Here is a 17799-nt window from a genome sequence, read left to right as displayed (position 1 = left end):
GGTCAGGCAGTGTCCCTGGAGAACACGGAGCAGTGACATCTCGGGTCGAGGGGGAGAGGGAGGGATAGAAAGCATCTCAAGTCGGGATCCTTCTATAGACTGAGTGTATTGGGCCGGGAGGGATGCAACGTCTTGTGGTGACCCTTAAGTCTGGTTGAGGCTTTCTGCCCTCCTTACTGCACACTGACGCCAGGTCCCGACCCGAAACGACCCCTCTCCCACCCACGTCCTCCAGAGATACTGCCTGACGCTCGCCCCCTCCTCCCCCCACCCCCGGGAAACTCCAGCACTTTGTGTTCACCGCAGAATTCCAGAACCTTGCAGTTCCTGCTATTTCTCCGCTGTGGAGATGCCAGTTCGGAGTGGATGGTTAGTCTGATTTGCTAGATTCAACCTGAAGGGAGGAGGTAGTGGTGGGGGTGGTGGGGGGTTAACTCGGGTATTTCCGCGCTGTGTAGTAATGAACTGTAGTAATGATGGTAGTTTAAACCGAAGAAAGACACAAAAAGCTGTAGCGAGTAACTCAGCGGGACAGGCAGCATCTCTGGAGAGAAGGAATAGTTGTCGCTTCTTCAGACTGAGATCAGGAGAGAGGGGAAGGAGCGATATAGACGTTACATCGGGGAAATGAATGGAAGATATGCATTCTCCAGTCTGGGTGTATGGCGGTCCCGGGTTACCCGCGGGCACGGGGGCATTAAGACGGAGGCAGCAGCCGAGGGGAGCGGTTGTGGTCGTTTCTCACTGACCTGATTTCCCACTTGCAAACCCACAGGGCGCCGTGCGAAGCCACCTTTCCTCCCCGTCTTCGCGAAGTGGGGTTTGACGCCGGAGAGACGGGAGGAGCGCTGAGTCTTCAGTGAGGAGAGAGGAGAGGCAACAGCCGGCAACATCTCCTGGAGCCGCCGAGATACGAGTCGCCTTGTGCCGGGTCGCCCCCGGGGAAGGGGGGGACCGGCTTGGCAGAGATGTGGCCGAAACCGGGCACGGATGTGATCAAAAAAGCGGCGGGAGCTCGCAGCCAATGTCCCGTGGTGCCAGCCAGCGGCCGCCTCCCCTCCTGCTAACCCATCCACTCCCGGGGCAGCCGAGTCTGGATGCGACTCGTCCAAGTCGGGCAGCCCGCTCCACTTCAGCAGCGCTCCGGGGACAGGCAGCATGAACCGGCCCACCTGCCCACGGTGGCTCCTCGCCGCCAAGTGTTGCTGGCTCTTGGCCGCCGTGCACAGAGGCCACGGGCAGGAACATGCCCACTCCATCCGGCTGGAGGGAGAACTCATCCTGGGGGGACTCTTCCCCGTCCACTCCCGGGGCGCGGCCGGGGCGGCTTGCGGCGAGATCAAGAAGGAGAAGGGCATTCACAGGATGGAAGCTATGCTCCACGCGGTGGACCAGCTCAACCGCGACCCGGACATCCTGGCCAACATCACGCTGGGTGTCCGCATCCTCGACACTTGCTCCAGGGACACTTACGCCCTGGAGCAGTCCCTGACTTTCGTCCAAGCCCTGATTGAGAAGGACGCCACGGACGTGAGGTGCGCTAGCGGGGAACCCCCCATCATCGCCAAACCGGACAAGATCGTGGGAGTTATAGGCGCCTCTGCGAGCTCCGTCTCCATCATGGTCGCCAACATACTCAGACTTTTCAAGGTAAGGCGACCGCAGATAATACATATCTTTGATATTCCCTGGTGGGACCATTGCCGTTGTTCGTTGAAGGCCGGAAAGTTGTGGTGAATCGCCAACGTGTTGCACCCTGGCCTTATATAGTTTGTTTGACTCAGTGTTTGTAACTTCAGCTTGCAAGTGAGTGATAGGATGTGTAAGCGAAGGGAGGTAAATGTCGAGCAAATATCTCTTAACACAGGTCAACTATTACAGAACGCATGTTGTGGACGGGGAATATGTATAATCTTCCAGTAAGCTGTCAGTGTGGAATGAATTAGTCAAGGAGCGCGGTGTAATGTGGATCCGGTTGTGTGTGGGGGGGGGGGGGGGGGTGTATCGATCTGATCTTGAGGGGGGGGGGGGGGGGGGGTTGTGCAGCAGTATGTATTTTAACTGAATAAGTTGTGGGTTATATCAGCCCATGAAATGGACTGCGATGATCACGGAATGGGTTGTGTACAGCTTGCAAGACGCTAAAGGAACCCTAATGGATTTGCGGGCTGGTTTGTTGGGCTGTTTGTTCCCCGATTTACCGCCATTCCACCTCCCCACTTAGCTGTTTGTTTTCAAGTGTGAGTGTTGCTGTCTGAAGAAGGGTCTCCACCCGAAACGTCACCTGTTCCTTCTCCCCAGAGATGCTGCCTGACCCACCGAGTTACTCCATCCAGCACGTTGTGTCTATCTTCTGCAGAATACCGCCCTCTCCAAACGCCGATACATTTTCTGACCTCAAAGGTTACCACAGAGCTTCTGTGACCCGAGGGCGAGATCAAATTATATTTAACTCAGTGTGTATGCAGAAAGGAACTACAGATGCTACTTTACATACTGAAGATAGGCGCAGAGTGCTGGAGTAACCCAACAGCCCGAGTCGTTCAGGCAAGAAGAGTGTTTAAGTGTATATGCCCCAAACAATGCTACAATAAAATCATTACTTGCCGCAGCGTAACAAGTCTGCAAGCACAGAATTCATGGATAACACAATATATATTCATATAACCATTATCTATTCATAGATAACACAACAAACAATAAAAAAGTAATACGTTAAAAAACATTGTTTGGAGCTGCACACTGGCGCAGCGGTGGAGTTGCTACCTCACAGCGCCAAAGACCGGGTTCCATCCTCACTACGGGTGCTGTCTGTGTGGAGTTTGTATGTTCTCCCTGGGACCACGTGTGTTTTCTCCGGGTGCTCCGATTTCCTCCCACACCCCAAAGTCATGCAGATTTGTGGGTTAATTGTCTTCGGTAAGTTGTAAAATTGTCCCCAGTGTGTAGGATAGTGCTAGTTGTCGGGGTAGTCGCTGGTCGGCGCGGATTTAGTGGGCCGAAGGGCCTGTTTCCGCGCTGTATCTCTAAAGCCAAAAAAGCCCCAACGCCCTTAGTGCAATCAAGACGGTTCGTAGTTCTTAGTTTAGTTTGTAGTGTGCAAGAGGTCGATGGCTGTTGGGTAGGAGCTGAAGAAGGGTCTCGACCCGAAACGTCACCCTTTCCTTCTCTCCAGAGGTACTGCCTGTCCCGCTCAGTTACTCCAGCATTTTGTGTCCACTTTCGAGTAAAAAAAAATAGCATCTGCAGTTCTTTCCTACTGAGCTTGTTTAGTTTAGTTTAGAGATGTGACGTGGAATCAGGCCCTTCGGCCCATCGAGCCCGCGCCGACCAGCGACCCCTGCACACTACCACTATCCCACGCACACTTGGGACAATTTACAATTTTACCAAGGCAATTGACCTTCCGTCTTTGGAGTGTGGGAGGAAACCGGAGCACCCGGAGAAAACCCACGCGGGTCACGGGGGGAGGTAATTTTCGTGCAAATCACAGTGGTGTCGATATAAAGTCATTATTCTGTGATTGCAGAAATATATATATCTATATCATGAGGGATTGTTGTAGGCTATACACACACACACATATAAACTTGACTTGACTTGATATATATATATCATCAGGGATTGGTGTAAGCGGTATAGCATGAACACATTAATGTTTTGAGCTGGTGAAAGGGTTAACATATAACATTTACTGAAATAGCTGGGACTGCATTAATGTCATTGGCATTGCATATCGTAGCGTGTGAAAGCTTATGGTTGATGAAATAAATTGTGCGCGGGAGCTGACAGTCTTCACCGCTAACTGACAAAATGCAATCTGTTCGTCAATCTGATTGAAACAATCCATTTCGTTTCTCTTACACCCGTGTCGAAAATGAGGGGGGAAAAAACAGCGGCATGAACCGTAGAATAACGTGTGACAGCGAGCCCTGCGATACAATTTCAGTAAATGCTATATGTGCCGATGCTTGATATACCATCACCTAGTCCGGGCTATCACGGGGCGGCATGGTGGCGCAGCGGTAGAGTTGCTGCCTCACAGCGCCAGAGACCCGGGTTCAATCCTGACGACGGGCTACCTCCTCCCCGGTGACCTCCGTGGGCCGAAGAGCCTGTACTGGTACAGAAACTGGCACCATTTCTGGCTCATTTCGCGGCTTCGAACCAAATATGTGTACAATTTGACCAATGACTGTGAGTGGGGATGATACGTGAGATGAGAGGATACCTGTAACAATGCATGCCTCTAAAAGCATTGCAGTGCAGGTAAATGGAGTAGACTATATGCCGCTGGATAGACAGGGGACGTGCATTAGAACATGATTGGGACAAAAGATGTTTAGAATGGAATATATTCATATGGATGTTGTACTCCCGGAAGTCATAGTATCTCTGTCACGATCAGCACGGATGGGAGAGCAGGGATGTTGCATGTCAGGTCAATAATCCCGCTCCTGAACGTAATGCATTTGTAAAACAAGCGAGGACACCTCCAGGAGGCACTCTTGCATCACCGGGCTTGCACCTGGCGTTGTGTAAACCTGCACTTGTTACTGATCTTGGCTGAACCGCTGTAGCAAAGTGGCAAGCGGAGACCCAGAGAGGAAGAAGAGAGCGAGAGAGAGAGATTGCGGAGCGACTGCTCCTCGTTTAGCTGCTCGTGTTTCAGTTCGGTGGAGTTATTGGTTAGGCAGGGGACGGTTGTCTAGTTTAGAGATACAGCGCGGAAACAGGCCTGGCTGCCCACCGAGTCCTCGCGGACCAGTGACCCCCGCACATTAACACTATCCTACACACGCACTGGGGACAATTTGACATTCATACCAAGTCCATTCACCTACAAACCTGTGCGTCTTTGTAGTGTGGGAAGAAACCGCAAATCTCGGAGATAACCCACAGTCCCAGGGAGATGGTACAAACAGCACCCGTGGTCAGGATCGAACCTGGGTCTCTGGCGCTGTGAAAGGCAACAACTCCGCCCTTGCATATTTCCCAGGAAGTTGTGGCGTTTGAGGGGGAGGGAGGAAGGGAGGGGGTTGTTGTTTGGGGGTGTATTGTCGGCAGGCTAGCAATTACTGTTCTTCCTCAACAAACTTTAGGAGGAGGTCACCCGGCTTACTTGTCCATTTTTGAGGTTGACAAACTACAACGTAGAACTGATCCTAAGTAGACGGGACTTTGATATATTTACTTTTTCTGAGATGATTTTGACTGTTGTCACATTTTTTTTTTCCAAATGTCTTTTCAAACAATTCATAATTTCAAAGGTACACAAAAAGCTGGAGAAACTCAGCAGGTGCAGCAGCATCTATGGAGTGAAGGAAATAGGAAACACTTCTTCAGATTCATAATTTCAAGACTGATTCCCCACCCCAATCTTTGCAACTCTCCAATCCTTTCCACTCATCACTTTAACTTCATGTTTCATGTATTTTGTGTTTTATAACTGTCGGCAGATCAATTTCCATCCTTGGATGAATAAAGTTCTATTGTATCGTGTCATATCGTTGCATTCTGAGCTAGCAAAAGTGATTAGTTGAGAGGTCACCCATCAACCTGTATTCCAGCCCTATCCTACACCCAAGGGATAACTTTAACAGAAAACAATTAACCTGTAAAACTGCACGTCTTTAGAGTGTGGGAGGAAACTGGAGTACCCGGAGAAAACCCACGCGGTCACAGGGAGAGCATGCAAACTCTGTACAGACAGCACCCTTGGTCAGGATCGAACCTGGGTCTCTGGTGCTGTAAGGCAGCAACACTACTGCTGCCCTAGGTACACAAAATGCTGGAGAAGCTCAGCGGGTGCAGCAGCATCTATGGAGCGGAGGAAATGGGCAACGTTTCGGCCCGAAACGTTGCCCATTTCCTTCGCTCCACAGATGCTGCTGCACCCGCTGAGTTTCTCCAGCATTTTTGTGTACCTTCAATTTTCCAGCATCTGCAGTTCCTTCTTAAACACTACTGCTGCCCTAGTTTCGGAGGAAATTAATTTGTTAGATTTGCTTTGAGCCATGCACCAAAGAAACGTTTCAGTCTGTCCACATAGAACAAGCCTGCAGAATGTTACTGGTCGTGAAATGGAAAAGTAAGTAGTTACGGTGAACAACTTTCATTGTGACACTGTTGCCTCTTTTCCTACTCTCAAAAGTGGGATCCTCAACGTATACTGACAAATGTCAAAAGAATGATCTGAAGATGGGTCCTGACCTGAAACTTCATCTACCCATGTTCTCCAGAGATGCTGCCTGACCTGCTGAGTTACTCCAGAGATGCTGCCTGACCTGCCGAGTTACTCCGGCACTGAGTCCATTTACCAACAAAATGTCATCATCTAAGACAGGCACAAAGTGCTGGAGTAACTCAGCGGGACATGCAGCATCTCTAGAGAGAAGGAATGGGTGACGTCTCGGGTCATCATCTTGTCCGTTGGGGTTTTCTCACATCATGCCTTGAAGAAAATGTAATTTTTTTTTCCCCTCTGCTGATGCTTCTTTGTCCTGAAAGTGTAGCCGCTCTTTCCCTCTACCTCAACAAATGAAGTTGTCAGAGAAAGGATGAAACTCTCCTGAATGTATAAAATAACAAACTGCTGGAGAAACAAACTGTTGGCCGTACAATGGCGTAGTGGTAGAGTTGCTGTCTTAGACCGCCAGAGACCCAGGTTCGATCTTGACTATGGGTGCTGTCTGTGTGGAGTTTGTACATTCTCCCTGGGACCGCGTGGGTTTTCTCTGGGTGCTCCGCTTTCCTCCCACACTCCAAAAACATGTAGGTTTGTAGGTTAATTATCTTCGGTAAGTTGTAAAAGTGTCCCCAGTGTGTAGGATACGGGGTGATCGTTGGTCGGCATGGACTCGGTGGGCCGAAGGGCCTGTTTCCGCGCTGTATCTCTAAAACTAAAACCTGGGTGTTGAGTGCATATTTCTCCTTCAAAAACTTGAATCGTCCTAACAACAACTAGAGAGCAGTCCTGAGCTACTATCTACCTCATTGCAGACCCTCAGACTATATTGGATCTGAATTTACTGGATTTTATCTTGCATTAACTATTATTCACGTTATTCCCATTATATACAGTATTTGTACACTGTGAATGGCTCGATTGTAATCATGTAATGTATTTCCGCTGACTGGTTATCATGCAACAAAAAGCTATTCGCTGCCATCACAGAACACATGAAAATAAGCGAAACTCGCTACTCAGTACTTTGGTAAGAAAGCACTTGATCTATCTGCACTTATGAAATGGCATCCCCACAGAAATCTGTTGCCAGCTGCAACTATACAGCTGCAGTCTTAGAGAAGGATAAGGTCGGCAATGCCAATGATGTCAAGGCGACTTTGGGCATAAAGCATAATACTTTGGGTTCCTTCCTAAGTGGAGCTTGAGATATATATTTCAGCATCTTGCAGTTTGCTGTCTACTGTTGTATGAAGGTCAATGAGATGCTGTTCAAAGAAAGCTAGCTCCGTTTTCCTTGCCAGGGAGCAGCAGGTGCAGACAGCGCTTGGCTTCCATGGGATTGCAGGCTTTCCCTGCTGCAGTGTGCCATTGACAGCTTGCACATTGCATCGAAAACACTGCATCGCATTTGGACCCCGTACAGAAACTTAAAAAAAAAAAAAGGAATTCTCATTCTCCAGCTGATCGTGTTTGACGCCCAGTTATCTATCCCAGCATTGGTCACGATTCTTGCAATCTAAAGTGCCGGCTGAATTTGAGTCTGGTTTGCAAACCAAATTATGTCTTCCAGTCTTACAATCTGACGTGGATTTTGACTCCATTAGATTTTAGATGTAACGCAGAAGCAGGCCCTTCGGCCCACCGAGTCCACGCCGACCAGCGATCACCCCATACACTAACACGATGCTACACACTAGGGACAATTTACAATTTTACCGTAGCCAATTAACCCACAAAATCTCTATGTCTTTTGGAGTGTGGGGGGAAACCGGAGCACCCGGAGAAAACCCACGCGGTCACAAGGAGAACGTACAAACTCCGATCAGACAGCACCCGTAGTCGGGATCGAACCCGGATCTCTGGTGCCTTGAGGCAGCAACTCTACTGGTGCGCCACCGTGCCGCCCTCTCTCTGCAGAGGAAGAGGCAATGCCCCTCTATGCCAGGGATATCATCTTACCTGTGATTCCAGTAACTACAGCCATTAACCAGCATCATTTTAACCTTCCCACTGTCACTGACCTTGCTCGATGTCCTGGTTGTGAAACATTTTAACTCCCCTTCCCATTCCCATACCAACCTTACTGTCCTTGGCCTCCTCCATTGCTTGAGGGAAGGCACGCACATTAACTCTAGGAGCAGCACCAATTGGCTCTCTGTAAATCACCCTTGGTGTACAGGGGAGAGGATGGGAAAGTGGGATAAGTTAGAACTATGCAAACAAGACATCATTGGTCAGCATGGACTCGGTGTGCCGAAGGCCCTGTTTCCATATTAAAGTCTAAAAAGAATTGTGTGCGGCACGGTGGCGCAGCGGTAGAGCTGCTGCCTACAGCGCTTGCAGCGCCAGAGACCCGGGTTCAATCCCGACTACGGGTGCTGTCTGTACGGAGTTTGTACGTTCTCCCCATGACCACGTGGGGTTTTTTCCGAGATCTTCGGTTTCCTCCCACACTCCGAAGACGTACAAGTTTGGGCGTGTGCGGACGTGGCGTCGAAGGACGAGAAGCTGAAGCAAACAAGTGGAAGCCAAATAACGGAACGGAAACTAAGTCGAAACGTCAACTAACCGAAGGGGCGGGAAGCCTAAATGCAAACTAACCAAAAGGGAAGGCCGCCTATAAGCCAACTAAAAGAAAGGCTGCGTTGCCTAAAAGCAAACTCACCGAATGGCCGCTCTGCCGAAACGCCAAGTAACCAAAAGGCCGCTCTGCCGAAAAGTCAAATAACGGACATAACATTGCCGGAGGGAGGGGCGGGACTTGTCAGCGATTGGTCCAGACCCCTGCGTCCATCACATCACTGGCCGATGGAGACGGGAGGGTGGGGGTCATTTTCCCACACAAGCCATAGGCGACTGGGCACTCTGAACCCACGCACCAAGTTGTAAGCTGTACATGGGGATCGGGGGGTCTGATGTGGGCCAAGGGACCAACCTGTCCTACACCTCTGCTCCACCCGGCGCTGCCGACACACAGCCCATCACAGTGCGGCTGCATGGGGGAGACGAGGTGGAGGGCAGCCGTGGCCGTGGGAGAGTGGGGGCTGTCCCGAGGGATGCGCACCTTCGAACACTTACAACTTGGTGCTCGGGTTCAGAGTGCCCAGTCACCTATGGCTTGTGTGGGGAAAATGACCCCCACCCTCCCGTCTCCACTGGCTAGTGATGTGATGGACATGGGGGTCTGACAAGTCCCATCCCCCCTCTCCACCGATGCCGATGTCTCGACCCAAAACGTCACTTATACCTTCGCTCCATAGATGCTGCCTCACCCGCTGAGTTTCTCCAGCATTTTTGTCTACCTTCGATTTTTCCAGCATCTGCAGTTCTTTCTTAAACTAAACACCAGTCATTTGATGAGGAGCAAGCACTTATAAACGGCAATGTGATAATCTGATCAAATAATCCGGCTTAATGAATTTAGTTCTGTAGTCATTTGTGTTACTTCATGTGTGAGGATTGATATGTATTAACTTGTATTGAAAAAAGCAACAATAATTCCAAGATATATGATGAATGAATGGGTCGATTGGGCTTATATTCACTGGAATTTAGAAGGATGGGAGTGGATCTTATAGAAACATATAAAATTCTGAAAGGATTAGACAGGCTAGATGCAGGAAAAATGTTCCAGATGTTGGGGAGAGTCCAGTGTCAGGCGTCACATTTTATGTCATTTAAGACTGATATGCAGAAAAACATTTTCACCCAGAGGGTTGTGAATTTGTGGAATTATCTGCCACAGAAAGCAATGGAGGCCAATTCGCTGGATGTGTTCAAGAGAGAGTTAGATTTAGCTCGGGGCTAAAGGAATCAAGGGATAGGGGGGAAAAGCAGGAATGGAGTATTAATTTTTGATGATCAGCCAAGGGCAGTGCTGGTTCGAAGGGCCGAATGGCCTACTCATGCACCTATTTTTTTATGTTTCTACAAATGGGCAATGTTTGACTGGAATCAGATTTGTTTCTTAGAAATGTATTATAATGAGGGTGGCACAGTGGTGCAGCTGGTAGAACTGCTGACTCGCAGCACCAGAGACCTGGGTTGGATCCTGAGCTCAGGTGCTGTTTGTGTGGAGTTTGCACGTTCTTCTGTGACTGCATGGGCTGCCTCCGGTTGCTCCAGTTTCCTCCCACATCCCAATGACGTGCAGGCTTACAGGTTATGTGGCTTCATTAAACTCCCCCTTGTGCAGGGAGTGGATGAGAAAGTGGGATGACATATAACTAATGTGAATGGGTGACTGTTGGCCGGCATTGACTCGGTGGGTCTCTGCCTGTTTCTGTGCAATACTTCAGTTCTGGTTTAGTTTAGAGATTCGGCACGCAAACTGTCCCTTTGGCCCATCAAGTCCGTGCTGACCAACGATCACCCGGTACACTAGCACTATCTGGCACACTAGGGATAATTTATGATTTTTACCAAAGCCAATAAAACCTACAAACCTGACCATCTTTGGAGTGTGGGAGGAAACCAGAGCACCCGAGTAAAAACCTACGCGGTGACGGGGAGAAGGTATAAACTCTGTATAGACAGCACCTGTTGTCAGGATCAAACCCAGGTCTCTGATCCTGTAAGGCAGCAACTCTACCACTGCACAACCGTACTGGCCATAGCTCTAAACTAAATTAAACTGCAAAGATCTCTTATTTTACACACTTGTTTGATAGCGAAAGTTGGGCTGGATGAAGATAAATTTGCTTGTTTATCATTGCCTCTATGTTCTATACTGTCCTCCAACTCTCTTGTCTTTCACTGTAGATAAACATGGTTATTAGAACTCTCCCATCCCACTCACCCTTCCCCCTTTTCAACTGTTGACCTGAACTACCTCTATTTCTGATGGTGTTTTGGTCTTAAAACAATCCCCACTCATTTTATGTAGGGAAGATCTGCAGATGCTGGTTTAAAACGAAGGTTGACACAAAATGCTGGAGTAACTCAGCGGGACAGGCAGCATCTCTGGCAAGAAGGAATGAGCGACGTTTCGGGCCGAGACCCTTCTTCAGACTGATGTCTGACAGACCCCATTCATTTTAGACCTCTTCATGCCTTTAACTGAGATATTCTTCAATCCAATTAATCTTTGAGGTCACGGTGATCATCTTAGTCTAGAGTATGGATATTCCTGTTTGCTTTCTTTTGTATTCCATTAACTGAAATGTACAGGGGAAAAAAAAAGGTGGCACAGTGGCGTAGTTTAGAGATACAGCACGGGAATAGGCCTATTGGCCCACCGAGTCCATGCCGACCAGCGATCCCCGCACACTAACACTATCCTACACACACTAGGGATAATTTGCCATTTTACCCAAGCCAGTTAGCCTACAAACCTGTACCTCTCTGGAGTGTGGGTAGAAATCGAGCTCCCCGAGAAAACCCACGCAGGTCACGGGGAGAACGTGCAAACTACATACACACACCACCTGTACCCAGGATCGAACCTGGGTCTGTGGCACTGTAAGGCAGCAATTCTACCGCTGCACCACCATTCCGTGAGAGCTGCTGCCTCATAGCACTAGAGACTGGGATTGATCCTGAGCTCGGGTGCTGTCTGCGTGGAGTTTGCACGTTCTCCCTGTGACTGTATGAGTTGTTCCAGTTTCCTCCCCACATCCCAAAGACATGTGGGTTTGTAGGTTAATTGACCTCCGTACATTATCTTCAGCATGTTGGGAGCAGATGCACAAGTGGAATAACAGAGAAATAGTGTGAGCGAGTGATTGATGGTTGGCATAGAAACATAGAAAATAGGTGCAGGAGGAGGCCATTCGGCCCTTCGAGCCAGTACCGCCATTCATTGTGATCATGGCTGATCGTCCCCTATCAATAACCCGTGCCTGCCTTCTCCCCATATCCCTTGACTCCACTAGCCCCTAGAACTCTATCTAACTCTCTCTTTAATCCATCCAGTGATTTGGCCTCCACTGCCCTCTGTGGCAGGGAATTCCACAAATTCACAACTCTCTGGGTGAAAAAGTTTTTTCTCACCTCATTCTTAAATGACCTCCCCTTTATTCTAAGACGGTGGCCCCTGGTTCTGGACTCGCCCAGCATTGGGAACATTTTTCCTGCATCTAGCTTGTCCAGTCCTTTTATAATATGATATATGTTTCTAGAAGGTTTCCCCTCATCCTTCTAACCTTCTAAACTCCAGTGAATACAAGCCTAGTCTTTTCAATCATCCCTCACATGACAGTCCCGCCATCCCAGGGATCAATCTCGTGAACCTACGCTGCACTGCATCAATCACAAGGATGTCCTTCCTCAAATTAGGAGACCAAAATTGTACACAATACTCCAGATGTGGTCTCACCAGAGCCCTATACAACTGCAGAAGAACCTCTATACTCCTTTACTGAAATCCTCTTGTTTTGAAGGCCAACATTCCATTAGCTTTCTTCACTGCCTGCTGTACCTGTAAGCCGACTTTCAGTGACCAGTGTACAAGGATGCTCAGGTCTCGCTGCACCTCCCCCTTACCTAACCTAACCCCATTGAGATATGGATCGATGGGCTGAAAAGCCTGTTTTGCTACTGCACCTTTCAGTTCATTAGGTCAATCAATATATCCTCCACATTTGCCTGTGCTAACCATCACTGAGCTCTGCATTTCCTCCTGAGGACCCTTGAAATCTACCCTTTTAATCAACTGTTTGCTTGATCTTGTGTGAAAATGTCAACATGTTTATTCAGAACCCAACAGCAAATTACTGCAGATGCTTTAAAGTTCAAGGGTGTTTATTTGTGATGTGAACTGGAACAAAGAATTTCTTACTTGTTGCAGCTTTTCACGCTACAGGCAACAACAGCAATGAATATACAATGACAATGTCAGTTGTTTGAAGTAAACCAGGCCAGATTGCAAAAACAAAAATACTTAGGGCGGCACAGTGGTGCAACGGTAGAGTTACTGCCTCACAGCGCCGGAGACCCGGGTTCAATTCTGACCACGGGTGCGCGGGCTTCCACCGGGCGCTTCGGTTATCTCCCACACTCCAAAGACGTGCATGTTTGTAGGTTAATTGGTTTTGGTAAAAATTGTCATGGCTGATCTATCTCTCCCTCCGAACCCCGTGTTATATTTCTCGAAACTCAACGAGAGCACACAAAGTGGTCCAGAGCCCACAATGGTTTGGTGCTGAGGTAGGGATGTGGGAAGGATTGTACAAGATTGTTTCAAGATGTTAATGGAAGAGCTGTTCGTTAGCATGGATGTATTGCTTCTCGGGCCTTCTCGGGCTCCTGTACATTCTTCTCGATATAGCAGAGGAGAAGAGTATGTGACCGCACGTCTTTAGAGAGTGGGAGGAAACCAGACCACCCGGAGAAAACCCACACGGTCACGGGGAGAATGTGCAATTCCGTACAGACAGCACCTGCGGTCGGGATCGAACTTGGGTCAGTGGCACCGTAAGCGCTGTAAGGCAGCAACTCTACCGCTGCGCCACCGGGCATGTGGTGTTGCAGTCATAGGCTCCAAAATGACCTGGAATGAACTAAAGTCGTGAAAGACACAGGATAAATGAAAACTTAAAGGCTTGACATTTATATGGAGATTATTATTGGCTTTACAAATTAGAAATTCAAATTAGTGGTCTTGCCATCCTGGGAACATCTGGTGGCATTTTCGATAATGAGCCACGATGTTTGATTAAAACATCTTCTGTGTGATTTAAATTTCCCTCCATCCTTACTGTCTTATAATTTGCTTTAATATTTCCCCTCCAAGATACTATTATTTTGTTACCTCCCAATCCTTATCACTGAAGAATATGCATTTTAATATCTTTCAATAGTCACCTCCATAGGCAAGCTCCCACTTATCAAAACATGACTTTTTTCATTAACCACTTGTTGAAAATTTAATTATCGGCTTGCAATTTTTTGTGGTGCAGGTACATCAAGCACATGTGCACACACTTATGTTCCCGATGTTGGGGGGGGGGTCCGGAACCAGGGGACACAGTTTAAGAATAAGCCATTTAGAACGGAGACGAGGAAACACTTTTTCTCACAGAGAGTTGTGAGTCTGTGGAATACTCTGCCTCAGTGGAGGCAGGTTCTCGGGATGCTTTCAAGAGAGAGCTAGATAGGGCTCTTAAAAATAGCGGAGTCAGGGGATATGGGGAGAAGGCAGGAACGGGGCACTGATTGGGAATGATCAGCCATGATCACATTGATCAAGGACCAATTGGCTCAAAGGACCAAATGGCCTACTCTGCACCTATTGTCTATTGTCACACTTCATTAAAAAAAATCAGCTACCAAAATATTTGTTTCGAGGCTGCAATATGTGATTTTGTCATCCATCTTGTGTGTGGCACGGTGGCGCAGCGGTAGAGCTGCTGCCTACAGTGCCAGACCTACAGTGCCCTACATCGCATCCAGGTTCGAACCTGACTACGGGTGCTGTCTGTATGGAATTTCTACGTTCTCCCCGAGACCCGTGTGGATTTTCTCCCAGATCTTCGGTTTCCTCCACACTCCAAGGACGTGCAGATTTGTGGGTTAATTGGCTTGCTATAAATGTAAATTATCCTGAGTTTAGTTTGGTTTAGTTTAGGGATACAACGTAGAAACAGGCACTTTGGCCCACGTCTCCGACCAGCGATCCCCACACATTAACACAAGCCTACACACACTAGGGACAATTTTCACTTATACTAAGTATGAAAACCCAAGCCAATTAACCTACAAACCTGTACGTCTTTGTAGTGTGGGAGGCCATGCAGGTCACGTGGAGAACATACAAACTCCGTACAGGCGGCACCTGTAGTCGGGATTGAACCCAGATCTCGGGCACTGCAAGCGCTGTAAGGCAGCAACTCTACCGCTGCTCCACCGTGCCGCCCAGTGTGTGTAGGATAGTGTTAATGTGTGGGGATTGCTGGTCGGCGCGGACTCCTCCATTAGATATGGGGCCCCTAACCGGCTTTGAAGATGGGTTCCGACCTGAAACGTCACCCATCCTTTCCTTCTCTCCAGAGATGCTGCCTGTCCCTGCTGAGTTACTCCAGTACCTTGTGTCTATCTTTGGTAAATTTAGTTGGTCCATTATGACAAAGAACTATGAAATCACCTGAGTGACTATGAGATGGTCTACATTGATCAGGAGTTGTGCTTTGTAGGAGAGGATCCAATAGTGTTTTACTGTTGATCTTGTCATATGATGCTCTCTTGCACTGTGGGGGAACTTTGTATGAATTGCTACAAACTAAAATCACAGGCACTTAACTTGCTGTCCGCAGAGAGCAATGAACTACACAAAATACGCCATTTAATTCACAATTAAAGGTGCGAATTGCAAACGGAATAATTTTTGTATAATCTGTTGCAAAACTAACATTCATTTTGGTTTAGTTTAGAGATACAGCGTGGAAGCGGGCCCTTCGGCCCACCGAGTCCGCGCCGACCAGCGAAAGCCGCACACTAATTCTCTATATTGTTTGAGTTGATTCCCATCATTTAAGTGGAAGCGGCAAGACAAGTAGATACGGTGGTAAAGAAGGTGTATGGCATGTTTGCCTTTGTTGGTTCAAGGCATTGAGTATAAGAGTCAGGAAGTCAGATTGCAGTTTTATTAGCAAGGGATTTTGTAAAATAAGTTTTGGAAGTTAGTGATGATGTACAACCATGTAATAAAAAGCTGAATTGTGATCTTTTCTCAAGAGCCCTTGACTAGCCTTGAATACCAAAAGATGCGGTGATGTAACGGCTGGTTAAAGCAGATTTGAGGTTGCACAGGCAATGTTACATTCAATCCTGGGGCTGTATTTTTATTCTCTCAGCAGGCTCTAGTTTCCTTTGAAGTGTTGAAGGTTAGAATCACCTGAATGATACAGGGAATGAAAGGGTAAGTTGTAGAGCCAGATGAATAGATTAGCCTTGTATACTCTTCATGAGTCACTGGCAAGGGATCAACGTTGTCCCTAGATTGTGCTCATGTCAAGGAATCCATCTGTTTTAATATTCAATTGATTCATATGTATGTTCAGATCTGCATTTTAATAGCATTTTCCATTTATGTGTGTGGACCACACCTTGGCCTTTTATTTCCTCATGGTCACCATCAGTGGTCTTTCCTTCCTAAAGGTCCTGACTTAAATGTAACCAGTGTCCACGTTTCAGTGTCTAGTTGAGTTTAGTTTAGAGATACAGCGCGGAAAAAGGCCAGTTGGCCCATTGAGTCTGCACCGACTAGCGATCCCCGCACATTAACAATTTCCGACACACACTAGGGTCCATTTGTTTACATTTATACCAAGCCAATTAACCTACAAACTTGTATGTCTTTGGAAGGTGGGAGGAAACCGAAGATCTCTGAGAAAATCCACGTGGTCATGGGGACAACGTACACACAACACGTATTGTCAGGATTGAACCTGCGTCTCTGGCGCTGCAAGCGTTGTAAGGCAGCAACTCTATCGCTGCGGAGGAGCAGTAGATTACTTTCCCAGCTGCTGCAGGGACCAGGTTCCATCCCGACCTCGCCCCCTCTGTGTGGAGTTTGCACGTTCCCCGTACGACCTTGTAGAATCAAGGAACTGCCGATGCTGGTTTACCAAGGAAAGGCTCAAAATGCTGGAGTAGCTCCAGCGGGTCAGGCAGCATCCCTGGAGAACATGGATAGGTGACGTTTCGGGTCGGGATGCTACTTCAGAAGAAGGGTCTTGATCCAAAACTGCGTTCTAATGCCCTTTCCTGGGATTGGGAAGTCTATCGAGCTTTGACCCGCTGCTGGATTCACACCAGCAGCCAAATGAATGGTTGCCTTTTCCTATCTCCTGCCTGGCCCTTCAGACTTAAATGAAAGATCAAACAATAAGCAACAATTAATACACAGTGTAATAGAGGGGGAGAAAATAACTCCAGTTCAATAAACTGCAATAAAGGGTTTTGAAACTGTGAAGAATCTTGCCATCTACTGTAAATCTGTGACAAGGCTATTATTTGCAAGGCCTTGCCAAACCCAAAAAGCTAAACAGACAGGAGACATTTAAAATACCTCCCAGTGGAATAAATCCACATTGCTTGGCACTTAATCCTGTTAAGCAAATACCTGACAGTCGTAAGGCAGCATGTAATGACGGGCGATGAGTGTCTAAAAGTCTATTGCTTCGTATCTGACGTAGATATAATTCAGTGGGAACCTTGCTGAAAATATCGGTCTGTCTGCTCTGTTCCTGCGTGTATGCACGTGGCAGTCACTGGCATTGGTAAATGAGGCCCTCAAGGGCAAATATGTTGTTGAATTCTGGTATTTATTCTGAGAAGGCGAACATAATGACTTGTATTTTCAATAAAGGACATTTTCGTTTTGTAAGCCAATTACTTGCATTTTGCAGCACCCATTTCATTCCCGATGGAAATCTGTGCGAGCAATATAGCATTGTGAGGAATGTTCTTCTGCTTATGTTATGTAGAGGCTCATATGGTTAACAGCATTATGTATCCAATTGTGTACGTCAGAAGCGCAACACTAAAAAAAAAACATTTAAGCAATGTAACAAAAAAATGTGTTCCTTTTTATAAATTAATTAATTAAAACACGAATTAGCTGGCTGTCAGGAATGAAAGTAATCCTTTCATTGGTGCTGTTATTGTAA

General features: G+C 47.6%; 1 protein-coding gene across 1 annotated transcript in view; it reads left to right on the top strand.

Moving 5' to 3' along the window:
* The first annotated feature begins 890 nt into the window (after window positions 1–890).
* The window catches only part of LOC129706196 (metabotropic glutamate receptor 8-like), a 255676-nt gene continuing 238767 nt past the window's right edge, over window positions 891–17799 (top strand). The window contains exon 1 of the mRNA XM_055650257.1: window positions 891–1650. Coding sequence (XP_055506232.1) covers window positions 1159–1650 — 492 coding nt within the window. The 5' untranslated portion in view covers window positions 891–1158. The remainder of the gene's footprint in view (window positions 1651–17799) is intronic.

This window comes from Leucoraja erinacea, chromosome 19 (genome assembly GCF_028641065.1).
Source record: "Leucoraja erinacea ecotype New England chromosome 19, Leri_hhj_1, whole genome shotgun sequence".
Taxonomy (NCBI): domain Eukaryota; kingdom Metazoa; phylum Chordata; class Chondrichthyes; order Rajiformes; family Rajidae; genus Leucoraja; species Leucoraja erinaceus.
This window is presented reverse-complemented; position numbering and strand designations above follow the sequence as displayed.